Raw genomic sequence first — 19,385 nt, forward strand, 5'->3', positions numbered from 1 at the left:
ACTTTAACTCTGGTTTGTACATACACGAACATTTTCACTTGCACGTGTAAACACACAAAATATGTGGCAGCCCCTTTCTCGATTTGTAAGTGGAGCATCATATCATAGGAGATGCAATGGCTGACTGGCGTCTGTCCTGAAAGGCAAAGGGCTAATGAGTATATGGAAGAACCTCAAAATTGATAAGGAACCATATATGAAGTTACGTTGAGAAGGCTTAACTGTTGAGTTCTTATATTTAAAGCATTGCTGGGTAGAAGAGGAAATTTGCTTTTCTTCTGGTGGCCACTGGGGGCAATATAGAATCAACATAAGACTGAACAGCTGTTAAAAATAGTCAGAAATGGTTTTTTTGAGTAATATAATTCCATATTCATCAAGAGACTGAATAAGCTGTGTTTCAGGCAAGTTTGCATTATTTATCTGTTTTTGCACAGCAAAGCACACCAGCACAGTATCTAGGAATGGTGGCTAATACCTGTAATTCTAATACTTAAAAGATTGAGCCAGGACAGTTGGCATAAGTTTTAAGGCCAGCCCTGGCTGCATGGTGGACCAGCCTTAAGACTCTCAAGGCTACAGAGAAATTACAGAGAAACAAGCAAGTTAACCAAAGTTTAACAGCTTAAAATAGCAGACACCTACCATCTCCTAGTTTCTCCAGGTAAGGAGAATAGCAGGGTTTATGTAGATGCTTCCCAAGATTGCATCAGGGGTGTAAGTGGTACTGTAATCTCATCTAAGGCAAAGGCTTGATTGAGGATAGAGAGTCCACTTCTGGGTGTACCAAAGGGGGGGGGGGAAGAAAAGATTACATAGAGAAACACTAGAGGGGAAGGTTAGATGAAGATTCTAGAGTAAGGTAGTTACAAGCAAGAAATCCCAAAGATTGTAGGAGCTAACAGAAGCTGGGAAAAGGTGTGAGATTTCTAGAACCTTCAGAGGGAGCATGGCCTTCCTTGACAGGATCTTGATTTTGAACTTCTCACTCCTAGGACTATGAGAGAAAACTTTTTTCCCTAAGTATCTATGATGTTCTGCAGTAGGAAACTAATACAAATATATTTTTAGTTCCATGTCCCATTTGGCCACTTCACAGGGCTAATTTCTGACATTGAAATTTGCTTCCTCAGTTGGGCAATCCTAGCCAGAAAGGGTATGTAAGGGAACAGCCTTGTGAAAACCATAGCCCATCATCGCCTGTCTTGGAAACAAGAAACCATCACTGGTGCTATTTCTCTTACTTAGAAGTGAGTCAATTAGTGTATCCCATGTCAAGGAGGGGGATTATATAAGACTATGATCATTAGGGAACAGGAATCATTTGGGGTCATTTTAGGAGCTCCCTAAAACAAGGGCATTAGGCCCTGATGATGATTTCGAGACACCCATGCCCTTGTGGGAAATATGAACGTAGAAATAGATTAATTGCCTTCCACATATTAGCTGTAGAAAGCTGAAATTTGTAATTAGATAGGTCTATATTTTAAGCCTGCCTGAGCCTTATCTCCTGAATAGAGCTGAGATAATATTGAATAATAGCATAGCTCGGAGATAAGCATGTCAGAGTAGGGGAGGCACTCTTAAGAATCATAATGATGGTACGTGTTAGGATTTACCTAAGTAAACAATAGTGGCCACTGAGACAATACGATAATTCATCTTTAAGCGTAAGGAAAGGACAGCCATTGTAAGTAGATATAAAATTTTTTATTTAATACAGTCTAAAACAAATTAAGATGCCCTGGTTGCAAACAATCCTTAAGGTGTTCACTCATCTAGAAAGCTCAGTCACCAGAGCAGGATCATTTTTCAGACTATTACAGGATAACTAGAGAGTTTGGAGAGAAAATGGTTGGAGGCATAGGGAAGAAATATCTGTGACCTCACTCATAAGTAGAACTGTTTATTGCACACACAAAAGTGTTTTTAGTTCTCACGTCTCCATGATTGCTTCCTGTTCTGTAGGTAAGGAGCCGAATTCCACCTTCTACACCACCATGTTACTCATCATTCCAGTCTTTGTCGCAGTGGTAATCATAATTCTCCTTTTTTACCTGAAAAGGTAAGCCACCCACCCAGGCAGACGTCATCATTCCCGCTAGCCCCGGTGCTATGCCTGTTATTCCTCATTCTCACTGTGTTTGCCTCACGTTTTGTTTTTGCACAATTATCTTATGTGACTTTTGCTGAAATTGACGGGCAAAGCATTGGTGTGCTCCTTTTGTGGTAAAGGAATCATCAACTGAGTTTCCCACAGCACTGCACAGGCATGGCTCCTTGTGTAAATGTTTGTTTAACATTGCTAAAAATAGACCCTGGGTTGGGTTCATTGACTCTTTTCAGTACCTCACTTATCAGCAGTAACTCTTGGAATGAGCTTTTAGAAATAGGGTCTTTAGGCGCTTAGCAAGGCACTTACAGGTAAAGGCACTTACAGAATCATCTTGGTGATGTAAGTTTCATCCCTAGAACCCATGTAAATGTAGGAAATGACCATTTCCACAACATTTGTTGTCTGACCTCTCTTCTGTACACAATGGCATGTTCACCCACATGTGTGCTCTGTCCCTCAAACTTCAAGCACAACTTTAAAAAAAAAACTTGGGTCTGGGAGTGAAGCTCAGTGGTAGGATACATAGCATGTTTGAGTCTCTGGTTCAATTTCTAGCACCAACAAAGAAGAAGAAAATATGAAATGAAATCTATTGCTATTGAAATGACTTTAATGTTAATGCAAAGCAGGCTGCTACTTCATGTCACAAGAAAGAGAATGCTACCAGATTGTCACTAACATATACTACTTATCCTTAAGAGTGCTTTTATTGAAGAGCAGGGGGGTGCACACCTGTAATCCAAACACTTTGGAGGTGGGGGCAAGGAGAAGCAAGAGTTTCACTCTGCTCAGCTACACAATGAACTGAAGGCCTCCTTTAGCTCTGTGAGACTGTGTGCCAAAAGGAGAAAAGCTGTTTTATTTCTCCTTACCAGAAGGAGTTTATTGCTCTTGCAGTAAACACTAACAATTGGAAAGAAACAATTGATCCGGACCCAGAACCAATGTTTTAGCATTATTTCAACATTTTATGTTGTATATCTATTTGTATGCTAGCTACTGTCCAAAGTACCAGCCTTATGACAGTGAATGGAACTAAGTCCCCATCTATATGTTTAGAGGGAAGAGAGCACATACATAGCAGGAAGTCAGGTTAGCAGGAAGTAGAGGTAGGCAATGATAGAAGACGCATTTCACACACAGTGGCCAGGGAAGTCCTTTTCAAGAACATGATCATTTGAGGAGAGACTCACAAAGTAAAGGTACAAGCCATTCGGATATTTGTCCAGACCAAGGGAAAAGTAAGTACAGAGGCTCAGGTGCTGATATGGGCTTCTCATGTGTGGCTGGACAAGCCAGTTACATAAGGGAGGGTGGCCAGAGTTGAAGCCGGAGAAGCTGGCAGATAGGACTAGGTAGGACATGACAAGGAACTGAAATTTTTATCCTAGGCATAGTAAGAGACGTTGGAATAGTCACACAAAGCAGAGGATTTGTGTGGTCTGGTGTACTGTTCTGTATAGGATCATGTCACGATTAAAGACTTGGTTTGCACAAGACTAGAAACAAGTGTGTTAGTTAAAGGGCATCAGTGTTTGTCAGGAAGGATAAAAGCAGTCTGTTTGTTTTGGTTGTTTTCTTTTGTTTTGAGACTGGGTCTCAGTATGTTGCCTTGGGTAGCCTGGGATTCTTTCTGTAGATCGGGCTGGCCTTAAACTCACAGAGATCCATTTGCCTCTGCCTACGGAGTGTTGGAATTCAAGGCATTCAACATTAGAGCCATTGAAAGTAATGTGTACTAGGTTAGCCATGGAAAAAGGAAGAAATGGTTAGGTAAATGTGGGCTATATTTTGAAAGCCCAAACTAACAAGACTTGCTGATGTCAGTATGAGGGAAATGGACGATCCCAGTTTTTGGTCTTGAACAGCTGAGAGTCAGTGACATTTCCTGAGAGATGGAAGGAATTGCAAGCAGAGCTCCCTCTGAGAGAAAGAGGAGGATTTCAGTTGTTCACCCATTGTTAGAGATACCTAGTAAGGGTCCAAGTTGATAGGTTCAGTAGACAACTATATACTTGGACCTTGAGTTTAAGGAAGATCTCTAAGGGAGAGATAACGGCAGAGTCCTATCTTTAGGCATTAAAATGACTAACGCAAACACTTAGATGGAGATACTGGAGGACAAAGGACTGAATGGTGGGGTGCACCTGGAGACACACCCTGAGAGGTGAGGCAAGCCCACAGAAAAGATTGAGAGCTGGAGAGGAGGGGGCTGAAGACATGGCTAGGCAGCAGCTCACTTGTCTGGCATGTGCATCACTAAGGTACAAGAAAACATGGGAGGGAAGTAATAAAGGAAAAAATATTAACACATTCTGGGGAGTTTGGGGAGGGGAACACCCATAAAGAAGGGGAGGGGGAGGGATTAGGGGGATGTTGGCCCGGAAACTGGAAAGGGGAATAACAATCGAAATGTAAATAAGAAATACTCAACTTAATAAAGATTAAAAAAAAACCCCACATTCTGGCTCTGTGGAATAGTGCATGCCTGTAAGCCTAGTACTTGGCAGGTAGAGGCAAAATAGTTCAAGGTCAGCCTTAGCTGCGTATCAAGTTTATGGAAAATTTGAGCCACTTGAGATACTGTTTAAACACAAAACAAATAAATCAACCCCCCAAAAAAACTCAACAGATTTTGTTTTTGGCAGTGCTGAGCATTGAATCTATGTGATTGTGCATGCTATAGGCAAGCACTATAACCACAAAGCCATGTCCCTGACCTATTTCCTACTTTTTAACATAGGATCTAAGCTACATAGACTTTGAACTTGCAACCCTCCTGCCTCAAGCTCCTAAGCAGCCAAGATTATAGTCTGTGCCTCTAGACTCAGCTATATATACATATTTTTTATTCTCTAAATTATAAAAAGCAAACTTCTTGTCTGTCTAAGATTCTCACCATTATTTTATTTTATTTTATTTTATTTTATTTTATTTTATTTTATTTTATTTTAGAGACAGGGTCTCACTGTGTATCCATGGCTGGTGTGGAGTTCACTACATAGACCCAACCAGCCTTGACTTTACAGCAATTCATGTATCTCTGCCTCCTGAGTGCTGTGATGTTTATCACTGTGCCTGGCTTCCATTATTTTTAAGTGCTATAAGTAATTTGTTTAAGTTGGTGCCTCATTTCCTTCCAGACTTGGTACTCTTATGACACTGATTTCCCATAGCCATTTAAAGATTTTTTTTTTTTACAGTTCCTTCATTGCAAAGGTATTTTACTAAAAGTGACTTGTGTATTATGACATTTTCTTTTCTGAGACAGGGTTTCTTTGTGTAACAGTTCTGGCTGTCCTGGAACTTGCTCTGTACACCAGGCTAGCCACAAACTCACAGGGATCTGCCTGCCTCTCTGAGTTCTTGGATCAGTGTCCTGTACTATCCCCCCCCCACACACACAGTGTATACTGTGACTTTTGCATGCCTATTTTTAATATAACTGTATTTATGTGAGAGATTGCAATGCACCAGAAGGTTAGATCTAAAAAGTATCTCTGTTTTCTTTAAAGGCTTAAGATCATTATATTTCCTCCAATTCCTGATCCTGGCAAGATTTTTAAAGAAATGTTTGGAGACCAGAATGATGATACCCTGGTAAGTACTGCTCCCGTTGGGGATTGAAATACGGTATGAGATTTTGAAAGCTGATGGAAAAATACACATAACATGAAATTGACTATTCCAGTCATTTTAAGTAGATAGTTCAGAAGCCTTCAATACATTTTCCATGTTTTACAATCATTATCAGTATCTACTTCTAGAACTTGTTCATCATCCTTAATGGAAATCGTACCTCACCAAACTCAAACTTCCTGTTCTCTCAGCCCTTCGCACTGGCAGCCACTGTTCTGTAGTCTGCCCTGTGTGTTTGTCTATTCTCATTTATATCTTGTATTTGGAATCGCGCAATATTTGCCTTTTTGAGTTGGGCTTGCTTTATTTAGCATCCTGTCTTCAGGGTTTATCATATTGCAGCATGAATCGGAATCCTTCAACTTGGATATTGTGTGGATATTATATGTTGGGGGAGTGGTTACATACGTTGAAGCCAGAGGAGGATGTTGAGGGGATTCCCTCCACCTTATTCCTTTGCAAAAAGGATCCTCATTGAAGCTGCAGTGAGGCAGGTAGACAGCAAGTGATCCTATGTCCCTACCCTGCACAGCACTGGGGTTATATGCACCAGCAGCCATGCACAGTTTTTTAAATGGATGCTGACTTTTCAAACCCCGATCCTCATGTTTACACAGAAAAATGGTCTTATCTATTGAGTCCCCTCCTCAAGCCAAATTGGTCATTTTAGGCTACACTTGATTTAAAAGATGAAAGAGTAGATTTAAAAATGTTGAATATCTGGCCAAGCACACTAACTACAAAATTCTCAGAACACCCTATTTTTCTCAGGTCAGTGGACTCTATCCTCTTTCCGAGGAATGAGATATTTTATCTAAACACATAGGAGGAAGAGCCTCCTTTTGGAAACTAACCTAAGAGATAGGCCTTCAACTTTTAGATATTTTTCAAAATTAGAAGAGGTAAATACAGATAGGATTAACAGCTAAGATGTACTTTGTTCATGCAATTGCATTAGAAAGCTGGACTCTAAGCACATACAGAGAGAACAGACTCACCCCAGCTGTTAGTTTCCTCCAGACTCACATTCCAGATTCTATGCCTCACTACACACTTAAGGCATGGGTGCATAGGAACTTGAGGTTTCTGTGATAAATGCATTCACTCTAATGAGATAATGAAGAACATGTATGAAATAAATATTAATAGCGCTGTAGATAGCTTAAATTAGTAATAACAGGCATAGGGCACTTCATTTAGAGAAGTACTGTGGTGTACTAGATAATAGCCTGTGTTCTGGAGTCACAATGTCTGGATTCAGATATCCACTGTTTTATTTACTGCCTTTTTGACCTTAGCTCACTTGCTTAGCCTTTCTGTAACTTGGTTTTCCCATTTATAAAATAGTAGTAGGAGTAGCACCTGTCTCATGCTGTTGTCTTGTGGATTAAAATACAGAGCATAATAACGTTAAACACTAGTTAGCATGCCTCACACTTTAGACATTTTTAATGCCTGTTACCAATGAGCAGTGCTTTTGGCAATAATATGCATTTATTGTTGACTCTCATAATAATTAGTGACTCATAGTTGGCAATGATGCTATTCAGCTAGGGACAGGGAGTGGGGAGACTGACAAGCTGGCAGAAAAGGGTTTTGGTAGAGTACTCTAATTTTTAAAACCAGACCACTTTTGTAAAGAGTGGTGATGCCCAGGCCAGGGTACTACTAGGCAGGTAGGTGAAGCACTCTATAAGAAAGATTGTATAATGTAGGTAAACTTACTGTGGCAACTAGTTATCCTTCAACTCTAGTTGAGTCATAGTCACCTGGAATTCTTGCAAGAAGTACAGGTCCCTGGGCACTGTCTCCAAAAATGCTGTCAAGTCAGGGAATGAATCTTATAAATCTGCATATTTATCAAGAGGCCATAGGTGATTTGTGTCGTGGTAACACTACCTTTTTTTTTTTTTTTTTTTTTTATTAACTTGAGTATTTCTTATATACATTTCGAGTGTTATTCCCTTTCCCGGTTTCCGGGCAAACATCCCCCTCCCCCCTCCCCTTCCTTATGGGTGTTCCCCTCCCAACCCTCCCCCCATTGCCGCCCTCCCCCCATAGACTAGTTCACTGGGGGTTCAGTCTTAGCAGGACCCAGAGCTTCCCCTTCCACTGGTGCTCTTACTAGGATATTCATTGCTACCTATGGGGTCAGAGTCCAGGGTCAGTCCATGTATAGTCTTTAGGTAGTGGCTTAGTCCCTGGAAGCTCTGGTTGCTTGACATTGTTGTACTTTTGGGGTCTCGAGTCCCTTCAAGCTCTTCCAGTTCTTTCTCTGATTCCTTCAATAGGGGACCTATTCTCAGTTCAGTGGTTTGCTGCTGGCATTCGCCTCTATATTTGCTGTATTCTGGCTGTGTCTCTCAGGAGCGATCTACATCCGGCTCCTGTCGGTCTGCACTTCTTTGCTTCATCCATCTTGTCTAATTGGGTGGCTGTATATGTATGGGCCACATGTTGTACCACAGCGTTCTTTATTACAACAGCTACTCTAAGAGATGCTGGAAGCACTTATCGAACACCTAGTGTATATCAGGAAGAGCAGTTAGTGCTTTGCTTATGTACCTTACCAAGTCCTCATAACAACCCTATAGTATAGGTGCTTGTGGTGGATGATGCTGTTGACTTGACGGAATCTAGAATTACCTGGGAGACAGGCCATTGGATATGCTTGCAGGGGATTATCTCGGTTATATTAATTGATGTGAGAAGGCCCATTTCAGTTGTAGTTGAGACCATTTCCTGGGCAGTGGATCCTGGACTGTATGAGGTACAGAAAGCAAGCTGAGCATTAGTAGGCATTCATCTGTTTTCTTTTCTTTGCGGATGTGAGGTGATCAGCTGCTTCAAGACCCTGTTGTCTTAATTTCTCTGCTGTGATGGACTGTACCATGAGCTGTGTGCTAAAATAAACCCTTTCTGCTTTAAGTTGCATTTGTCACAAGTATTTTGTAACAGCGTCAAGAAAACAAAAGAGTGCTATTAGTATCATTTTCAGACGAGGAAATAGAGACTCAATAAGGTCTAGAAACTTGACTGTAGTCACACAGTTAGTTGAGGGTTGAGATTCTAGAATGCTCTTGCCTCTGTCCCTGTGCTTCATTACTTTCTGTATGAATAGTATGCAGGGAGAAGGTATCAGGTATGAGGAATAACATTCTCCTGCTATGAGAATGGATTAGACAAAGGAGGTACATGCATGGCCTCAAACTGGAAGTACACCTGGTTTGCAACGGTAGATGTTTTTCTTTGGCTAGAGTGACTTACTTAAAATCTTTCCATTTGGAATAGTAGCAGGGCATGCATTCTCCTATTCACCCCCACTCTGTCATTTCCAGAGCCACTATGCTGAAACACATGGTCCTCAATGCCATGCCCCGGTATGATATTTGAATTTGCTTTTCTTCTCAGCAGGATGGAGACTAGCAAAAATACCACACTCCAAATGTCCAATGTCTATGGGCAAACATGAAATTCGCATCAGATGCCAACCAAAGCATTGATAAGTTATGTGGTGATCTGAATAAAAATGGTCCCCATAGGCTTCTATGTTTGCATACTCAGTCCTCAGATGGTGGGGCTGTTTGGGAAGGATTATGAGGTGTGGCCTTGTTGAAAAAAATTTGTAATTGAGGTTTCCTAAGCCTGCTCTAGGACACGCTACCTCTATGCCTCATGCTTATGGATGAGATATGAGTTCTCAGCTACTGCTGCAGTATCGTGCCTGTGTGATGCTGTGCTCTCCCACATGATGGTCAATGACTCTAGCCCTCTAGAATTGTAAGCCTCTTCTAAACTTGTCTTCTATAAGGTGCCTTGGTCATGGTGTCTCTTTGTAGCATTAGAAAAGTAAATAGGACAAGGTATAAACACCCAGCCTAATACGATTATAAAAAATAATAATATCTAGTTCTTAACAAGTAAATAAGAAAAGGATACTTGTCATGAAGTATTGGTGGCCCTACATACATATTGAGTGTTCCTTGTCTGAAATGCTTGAGAACAGATCTTTATTTTTTTAGAATTTGGAATAATACATAGACTGGTCAGACTGGATCTGAAAATCAGAAACCCAGACTTCAAGACTTCTTTATTTTAAAGACAGAGTCTCACTATGTAGCCCTGACAAGCCTGGAACTCACTAGGTAGATCAGGCTGACTTTGAAGTCACAGAGATCTAGATGCCCTAACTCCTAAGTGGCATTTAACACCACACCCAGCCAAAATCCAGAACTTTTGAAGTTTCAGATTTTGGCACATTTCAGAATTTGGGTTGTTTTGAATCAGGGGTTTTTAACCTGTATGTTCTTTCTATTTTCTGGGTAAAATACAAGAAGCAACTTTGCTTATGCAAATCATACTCTTGGAAATATATAATTGGGAATAACCAAACCATGGTGCAAGAATGATTCATGCACCCTTTTGTTCTAATATGAAAATCTAGTAACCAAAGAGCTACCATCAATTAAGAATTGATTTTATTTTCCAGAACAAAACTGTGCTATGAGGAAAATAGTGAGAAAATTGGTAGATAAATCAAGTGAAATTAACATATAAATAATGACTTATTAAAAATAACAGATGAGAACCAAAATTAATGAAATAACAGAATTTCCCACAAGTAGATGGAGTATTTGAATCTCATAAATGGCTAAGTATCAGAAAAGTTTGATAAGACACATAAAGTGAACAAAGGGGGTATGTATCATGTCTAAGGATAGTGAAAACCTAACAGCTTTCAGCTGAACAGACATTTTACTTATAAAATAAGACAGCTGCAGTCAGACTTTATCCATAGGTAATAACAGCTCAAATTGATTTTTTTTTGAAAAAATTACTTTTAAAGAATAGTATCTCGCCAAAAAAACCCCTTTTTAGAGTACAAACAAATTACAAATATGTAGTAAATCACAATCCCAAGTTTTAGAAAAATGATATTAACTACATATAGAACAATGAGTAGAAAGAACTAGGTTAGAGGGATTATGGGTAGCTGATCCTCTCTGTCTATCTCCCTGAAATTTCCAAATTGCCTATAATCAGCAGGTATTATCTTTACAATGAAAGAAACCACGTACAAATCATTAGCAAGGAGGAAGACTATTGTAGTCATCCAGGTCTGGGATAATAGAGACTTCGACGTACATGGCAACAGAGGAGGCTGCTAATAAGATCCATTATTAAAGGAATGCACCTTGACTTGGTGACTCTGCGTGGGTGATGAAAGGTGGGGAGAAAAGAAAATAACCCTAAGTTTCCAGTTCTGAGTGATAGAGTGAATGATGGCAACGCAGATGGCAAAATCAGATCAATTATATTTCTCAGAGATGGGAAAATTGAGGGAGATTTTTCAATTTGCTGTCTAGAGGATAATATCTTGTTTTTGCCCCTATGAGTCAGGTAATTCTGTAATTTTTTGAGCTGGGTATACTGAAAAGATGGACTATTGAAAGGATGAGATATTTTTGCCTATAGTGGCTGCAGACCATTAAACAAAATTGGTTCATTCGAACTAAAAGTATAATAAAATAATGGCACACGTGGGAAAGGTAAGGGAACAATTTTCTGTCTGCTTTTAAGCAAATGAGTAATCTGCTTTTCTAAAACAAAACACAACAAAAAACAAGACCAAAAAAAAAAAAACCCAAAACGTATTCTCTGTGTATTTGGAGATGCTGTCTTGTCAGACAACTTTGGGGAGTCAGTACTCTTAATTCAGCATTATGTGGGTTCTGAGGGTTGAAGTCGGGTTCCTGGGCTTGAGCAACAAGAGCCATCACCCCCTGAGCCCATCTTAGAGACTCCATAATCTGCTTCCTTGACATAGAAATAGTCCTCACAAGCGATGTACATGCTATAAAAGGCAGCTTTTTCCTTCTAGAATCATTTAGTCACAGAATATACATGACCTAAGATACTGTCTAATGAGACACATGCTTAATTACAAACTGTCAAAATCTAGAACAAAAAGCCTGGAGTAGAACCAAGTAGCCCAAAGATGTCATCTTTTAATCCGAGGAAAGAAGCCATGATTTTGAAATACCCATGTATTTAGATGTGAGCACAATGGTCAGTGCAGTTTTCCTTAAGGTTTCTAGTGTTTTCATGCTGTTGTGTTCATCACTGTAGTAAAGTTTGGCCAACAGTGATCCTTCTGTTGCTTTGCCGTTTGCCTTTTCCATGTGACTGATTGGGCTGCTGGCCACATTCAGGGTGGGGGAGGAGATTGCAGAAGGAGTTGCTTCTCTTCTATAGCCGTGTTTCTTGCATCCATTAAAAAAAGGAAAGCACACTTTTCTTCCCACATTTCTTGGCAGGCAACTGTGCTGTGCTACTTTTACATGCTCAATCCAAAACTAGCTTTTAAACTTCCAAATATTTAAATTTTTTACTTCACTATATATCTTTGAAACTAAACACCAACCAATCAATCAACCAACCAAATGAACAAACAAAAAACAGAGAATGCTTTCCTCTGTAGCTGTGAGAGCATCACCATGCTTTAAAGATTAGGAGTTGCTAATATCAGCCAAGGTTCAGGCCCTGTTCAGATTTTTTTGCAGGTATCACAGTTGTCTAGAGGTAGATGCCATCCAATTATCCCAGTATTAGTGGGGCGAAGATGGACCACCGTTTTTAAGATGATAACAGCATATTCTCCCCTGTTACCTTCATCCTCCCCTGACCCACCGACATGGAGATACTCTGTTGGGTACTGTGCTGGCACCTGTCAAACCTTCAGCTAATGCTTTTGACACCACTGGATCCCATTGCTTTCCTCGGTTTTAGGTGCCCTTAAAGTGCAGTTTCCTGTGAAGCATTGCCTTTTGTTTGTCAGCTAGGCTTGTGGCTCTTCTGAAATTAAATTCCTGCTCAAAGGGCAGAATACATGCTTTTTCCCCCTTTTATTGGTCTCTAAAATGAGGTGTTGGGTTAATAGCCACAACAAATAGTTTCTAATTAGTTTCTTTCATTCCACATTCAACAGTTCTCTTAGATGTGGGGATCTCCACTTTTTCCTGTTCAGCCTTTTGTTTTTTTACTGTTGCTTAGAAGAGGACTGGGGTATGAAATAGGTTCTTCTGTGTCCAAAAGACCACTGTTTTTTACATGATGCTTACCTGAACAAAGCTTACTGTACTTCAGTAGACACTGAGAAATATTGTAATCAAAGTTGAAAATAATGTTAAATAGATACTGGATATTCTGTAACACTCTTGGATGTATTGCTTTACCATCTAAAAACCAGTGATGCTGTCCTCTCTGACCCCATTCTATTGTTGATGACCTGTTTCTTTTATCTTAAATGACAGATTATGGATTGAATTGTGGATTGGTAATTTTAATGGATTTTAAAATCAGGCTAACATAAAATTCATAAAATTGAATCCTAAGTGAGAGCCTGTGTTCCTCCTTTCTCCCTTATGTGTGCATATTTCATGCAGTGCCTAGAGAAAGGCTATGGTGCTAATAAGTGGGGAGGGAGGGAGGGAGGGAGGGAGGGAGGGAGAGAGAGAGAGAGAGAGAGACAGAGAGACAGAGAGAGACAGAGAGAGAGACAGAGAGAGAGAGAGACAGAGAGAGAGACAGAGAGAGAGACAGAGAATGAGAATGAGCAATAATGTATAACAGTTAGACCATGTATTCTGTATTACACATCTCCCTGCCCCCACCTTTCCTTATCCCTTCTCATCTCAATCATCTCCACTCCCTCTTTTCCCTACCATTCCCTTTCCTGGATTGTCAAGTTTTAGGTTTGTGTTGTGAGCCATTTGACTTAACCAGGGCTATCGCTGTGACCACTCCATTGAGAATGTTCAATGGAGCATGATAGTGAAGCTTCTACAGTAGTAGGTCTCCATAGGACCTCCTCTAAATGTCTTTGGGGTTAATTTTTCCTCCATGGATTCCTTCCTATAGCCTCTTCTCCCATCCCCTATCCACTTTAACCCTTCCTCTTCCATTATTTATACCAATGCATTTTGTCTTTTTTTCCCCTTTCCCATCCTTTCCCGTGGGACTTTTGTAATTTCCTGACCTTTGTGGGTATTCCAAATGAACCAAACATTCAAAGCTAACATCACAGATGAGAGAAAACATGTGATGTTTATCTTTCTGGCTCTGGGTAACCAAGGCTCAGGGATCATTGCAGAGGAGGGGGCAGAGAGATTGTAAGGGCCAGACACAATGGGTGATCAAAAGGAACCTGTTTTCCAGATACAGCAGGGCTGTTGCACACACGAACTCCCAGTGGTTGTGACAGCATACATAAATTAAAAAAAACCAAAACCTCAAAACAGAACAAACAAAAACCTAATGCAACAACACCCACTAAACACACACATGTTCATACATTTTCTTCTGCTATAAAATGTTTTTTAAAACATCTGACAATATTTCTGTATTAAAGTATTTGGTTTTCCCCTTGTCTTTTCCAAATATTTTTTTCTCACAAAATCCAATAATCTTACCAGAACCATTCTTTATGCTGGTCATTCTGGGTTGATTTTTTTTTCAGGTATAGGTTGAAGACCTCTAATCTCAAAATGTAAAATCTAGAATGCTGGAATATCTGATATATTTTCAGGGACAGTATGATGCCACAACTAACTCCCAGAACTTGGTTTTGTGCATAAAATTTTAATAAGCTATATAACATTATCTTCATTTATGACTAATATATGTGAAACATCAAAGAAGTCTATGTTAATCTTGGGTCCCAACAACAATATTTTGATTTTTGTGTGTATATTCAATTTTGAAACAAATTCCCAAACCACAAATACTTTACTCTCAAGCATTTTGTATGTGCGATCTCTAGCCTATTCTATTCTTTTATTTTCTTTACCTTTCTTTCTTTTATATCTGTCATGCCCTCCCACATAATTGTAGAAACCCTCCACTTCACTTTCTACTTCTCTGAAAATATTATCTAATGATTTGTTGTGTTTGCTCACCCAAGTTTCCTCTAGCTTAGTCTTCATTTCTGAAATAAAATTATTCCACCTTACCTCTAATTCTTTCCTGAGTTTTCTCTCTCATTTCTGAATCCCTCTTCTTCTAGATTTTTATATATTCCTTCATGGGATTTATAACTTCTCATTCTATGTAAATTTTTCTTCATATAATTTTGACATGTTAAGGTTTAGTTTTCATGGGCATATTTCTGGCAACTTGTAATTCTCTGAGGTTATTATTCTGTTGTTCATTTTTATTTGAAATTAGTTTCCTGAGCTAAAAGTGACTTTTTATGTCCTTAGTTTTAGTAATTTCATGACTATATACCCCCTCTTTCTATTGCTTTTGAGAAATTTTTGAAATTGTGATATGAATTCTTGCCTCTTCCCACTTGCCTTGCCTTACTTCTCTTTGGTGGAGCATTGGGACAGGTTCTCACTGTGTCACCCTGGTTTCCCATGAGCTTACAGTGATCCTTCTACTTCCGCTTCACAGGTGCTGGGCTTCCAGGCATGTGCCCTTTTCTTCTTTATAACTTCTCCCCCATCCCTCCTTCCCTCCTCCTCATCTCTACATTTATTTAGATTTTCTGTCTTTTCATCCATTTCCTTCCCCTGCACTGTCAGTCAGAGTCTATTCCCACTAGTCTCTTCGCAGAGTGCAGCTTCATCCTGCAAAGGAGCTGAGGACATTCAGTTTGGACAGCTCATGTCTGGACCGTGTGTGTGTGTGTGTGTGTGTGTGTGTGTGTGTGTGTGTGTGTGTGTGTGTGTGTGTGTGTGTGTGTGTGTGTCTTAGCAGACCCTTTCCATTTTTGGAGTATGCAGCTTCATCCTGCAAAGGAGCTGAGGACATTCAGTTTGGACAGCTCATGTCTGGACCGTGTGTGTGTGTGTGTGTGTGTGTGTGTGTGTGTGTGTGTGTGTGTGTGTGTGTGTCTTAGCAGACCCTTTCCATTTTTGGAGTATGTTCAGAAATTAGCTCACTGCTATTTGAGTTCCCACCAACTTCTCAGATTTCTTGGATGCCATTCTGTCTGTATATTCTTCCACAGCTGTTTATCATTTTTGTCACGTAACTATCATTTGTTTGTTCCCATCAACCCTTATTTGGACGCATGGGGAATCAGTTTTTATCTAGTTTAGCTGTAAAATCCATTAGCAAATTTTATCTATCTATCTGTCTGTCTATCTATCCATCTATCCATCCATCCATCCATTTATTTTTGCTTTTCTACCTTTTATTTTTTTAAGTTACCATATTTGGAGAAAGACAAATACCATACCATGTTGCCACTACTACCTTCCTGCCATCATATCTCTGCAAACTACAAACTATAAAAGTCAAATCCTGCCAGCTGCCACTTGTTTTTGTATAGCCTTGGATGTAGACACAGAGTTTTGGATCTCATATTCTCTGTGTGTCTTTCTGTGTCTCTGCCTTTGCCTCTGCCTGCCTGCCCCCACCCCTCTGCTGAGGATGGAAGTTTGCTAGATAATGAATTATTCCCCAAGAAGCTTGTAGTTTGTAAATTTGTAGATTTGATAGATTTGATGTGACAAATTATTATCCAGAGAGGTCGTCAGGCTTGAATGACTTATGGTACATTCATACAATGAAATATTTTTTTAGAGGTAAAGAAAATGAGATACTTCTGTTTTGCCAATTCATGAGAATTTAAAACGTATGTTGTTAAATGAAACATCCAGAATTACTTATGTAAAACAGGAGAATTCAAATACTTATATATTAAAAAAGTATATATATATACATACACATATATATTAATACTAGTATATACAAATGTCTAGATTTACCAGTAGAGTAGTAGGGTTCAGATACTAGTTTGGACACAGTTTTCCCAATGTGCTGATAAGTAATGTTTTAAAATAATTGATGGGTGTTTTATAGGTGAAGAAATCTTTTTTTTTCTAACTTTTTTTTTTTTTTCGGAGCTGGGGACTGAACCCAGGGCCTTGCGGTTGCTAGGCAAGCACTCTACCACTGAGCTAAATCCCCAACCCAGGAAATCTTATATAACAGATTTTATATGTTTTATCAGTTCATTGGCTTAGGCTGTTTATTTTGTAAAGTTCTTGTTCCTTGTCCTTTTATCCTCTGCAATATTTATATTTTCCTTGGTGGTTTGTAAGGCTCTTTATATATCAGTGGATGAGACCCAGGATCTGATTCGTGCTAGGCAAGCAGTCTACCAACTAAAGAATATCTTTAGCCTCATATATTAAATATTAAACCTTTGGGGTTGGGGATTTAGCTCAGTGGTAGAGTGCTTACCTAGCAAGCGCAAGACCCTGGGTTTGGTCCCCAGCTCCGAAAAAAAGAACCAAAAAAAAATATATATATATATATATTAAACCTTTGTGTTATCAGCCATTGCATTTATGTTGCTTAATTATGTACAAATGTTTTTTTTCCTTTTTCTGCTTTAAAACCACCTTTTTTAAAAAAATCATCTTTTATGTACAAAAAGCCTATCCCCTGAGAGATATGGTTGTTCCCTAGGTATTTAGTTGACTTTGTGTCTTACATTTAGGGCTTTAATCCAGCAAGGCTTTATTGGTGTAGTCTACAAGGAAGGGTTGAACTTTGGTTTTCAAATGTTTAGCCAGCTGGCATAGTGCCATTTATTGAGTAAGCTGTTGTTTTAAGGTTATAGAATTATTCAGAATGTTTTTGTTAGAAGTCTGCACACTTCACGTTGTTTAAAAGACAGAACTTTTCGAAGTACAGCTGAGAAGTAACAAGCTGTATTCCTTTAAAATTCGAAGAATAAATTTTGTAATTCTGTAGTCACTACTCCAGTAGAGATATAGAATGTTTTTGTCAATCCCTTTGGGGGTTGAGGAGCCCTTTCACAGCCTCTCCTAAGACCATTGGAAGACACAGATACTATGATTCATAACAGTAGCAAAATTCCAATTATGAAGTGGCAATGACGGGGTTGGGGATTTAGCTCAGTGGTAGAGCGCTTGCCTAGCAAGCGGAAGGCCCTGGGTTCGGTCCCCAGCTCCGAAAAAAAAAAAGAGAAAAGAAAAAAAAATGAAGTGGCAATGACAATCATTGTATGCTTGGGGTCACGACAACCTGAGTTAAAGGGTGGAACTATTAGGAAGGTTGAGAACTAATACTCAAGACCCTTGCAACTGCTGATCTATTCTTTGCAACCACTGATCTATTTTCTATTTTTCTTCTTCCATAGTGTCATAAAAATGGAATTGATTTGCATAGATTCCTGAGTCTGTCTTTTTTCACCTAGTGATAATGCATTAGTAAAATATTCCTATTGTTGCATATGTCACCAGTATACTTCTCTTTGTTGCTAAGAAGTACTACATAGTTTATTTGAACATTTGCTTTTGTAAGGACAGCAGGATTATATGTAGTTGTTATTACTAGAGATGCTATACATGTCCTTGCAGAAGTCTCCCTATGGTCATGTTTTCATTTCTTCTGGGTAAGTGCACAGAAGCAGGACTTTTGGGTCACGTGCTCCACGTGCTCGGTATATGTCCAGTTATATACAAAACTGCATGACTATTTCACACGGCGACTACTATTATACATTCCCCTCCACAATGTGGGAGAGAGCCAGTTACTATATACACCCATCAGCACGTGAACTTGTCCATAACTTTAGCAACTCTGGCAGATATGTTTTGGTTAAATATTTAATTATTTAGGATATTTTAAGCAGCCCCTCTAAGCTTCTGACTCCATTCACTAATACTAGATGTTCCTAATTTCCTCAGTGCCGTAGCCAGGCACAGTTCAACATGCTATTCATGTTTCTGTTTCTCTGAGTTCCATTTCTTCCCCTAAGCTTAATGGAGTATAGAATACCAAAGGAGAAAGGAAGGAACTCAGACATAATCTTGTGCAGGGAGTGGCGCAGTTTTTTTTCCTCCTGCAAAAGTTTGTTTTTCTTTATAACATCATTTACAATACGTCTCTGAAACAATTTAAATCTTATACCAGGAAGAAAGCCGTTGGCAATACAGACACTTTTTATATAAAAAAAATTATGGTTCAATAAAACTTGACTTCCTCAAAAAGACATTTAGCTAGATTTGCTCGCCTCTGGGTGTTGTTGTTGTTGTTGTTGTTGTTGTTGTTGTTGTTGTTGTTGTTGTTTGTCTAGCAGATTTAGTTTACAGAGGAGAGAACTGAATTTGGATTTCACTCTTTCCCCAGATTGACAGATAAAGAAGGCTATGTAGGACCAGAATGTTGGCTTTTTACCATGAAAGACTCCCATTCAGGGGGTGCTTGTCTGATGTATAATGAGCTCATTATACATAATGTCTAGCAAATAAGGTCTAACAAATTATGATAATAAAGCTGTTCATATAAAGCCTTTCACGGGTTTCAAGACTAAGGCTGGAAATAGCCAGTGCCTTGTTCACTAGATGTTAACTGGCTTTTGTGAGCCTGGGATATTTCTGGAGCAGTGGTCAGGTTTGAGTGGGAGGGAAAGAAAAGCCTGGCTGAAGGCTGAAACAGTTTGAAAAGCAGGTCACCCTTTTGTTCATCTCCAAAAGGCCATCTCCAGGATTGGAAAGATCTCAATGTGTCTATTTCTTGTGATAGCTATTATCCATCATGTAACAGTCCTATGCTTTTCCCATCTTTAAAGTTAGTTCTTCATTAATTG

At 39.3% G+C, this 19,385-nt stretch overlaps 1 protein-coding gene across 2 annotated transcripts in view; it reads left to right on the forward strand.

Annotated features, from left to right (window-relative positions):
* The window catches only part of Il13ra1 (interleukin 13 receptor subunit alpha 1), an 81,108-nt gene that overhangs the window by 38,828 nt on the left and 22,895 nt on the right, over positions 1 to 19,385 (forward strand). For both annotated transcript variants that reach the window (XM_063279821.1, NM_145789.3), the window contains exons 9-10: positions 1,969 to 2,065; positions 5,632 to 5,716. In XM_063279821.1, the coding sequence (XP_063135891.1) occupies positions 1,969 to 2,065; positions 5,632 to 5,716 (182 nt within the window). The remainder of the gene's footprint in view (positions 1 to 1,968; positions 2,066 to 5,631; positions 5,717 to 19,385) is intronic.

Source organism: Rattus norvegicus, chromosome X (assembly GCF_036323735.1).
Source record: "Rattus norvegicus strain BN/NHsdMcwi chromosome X, GRCr8, whole genome shotgun sequence".
Classification (NCBI taxonomy): Eukaryota; Metazoa; Chordata; class Mammalia; order Rodentia; family Muridae; genus Rattus; species Rattus norvegicus.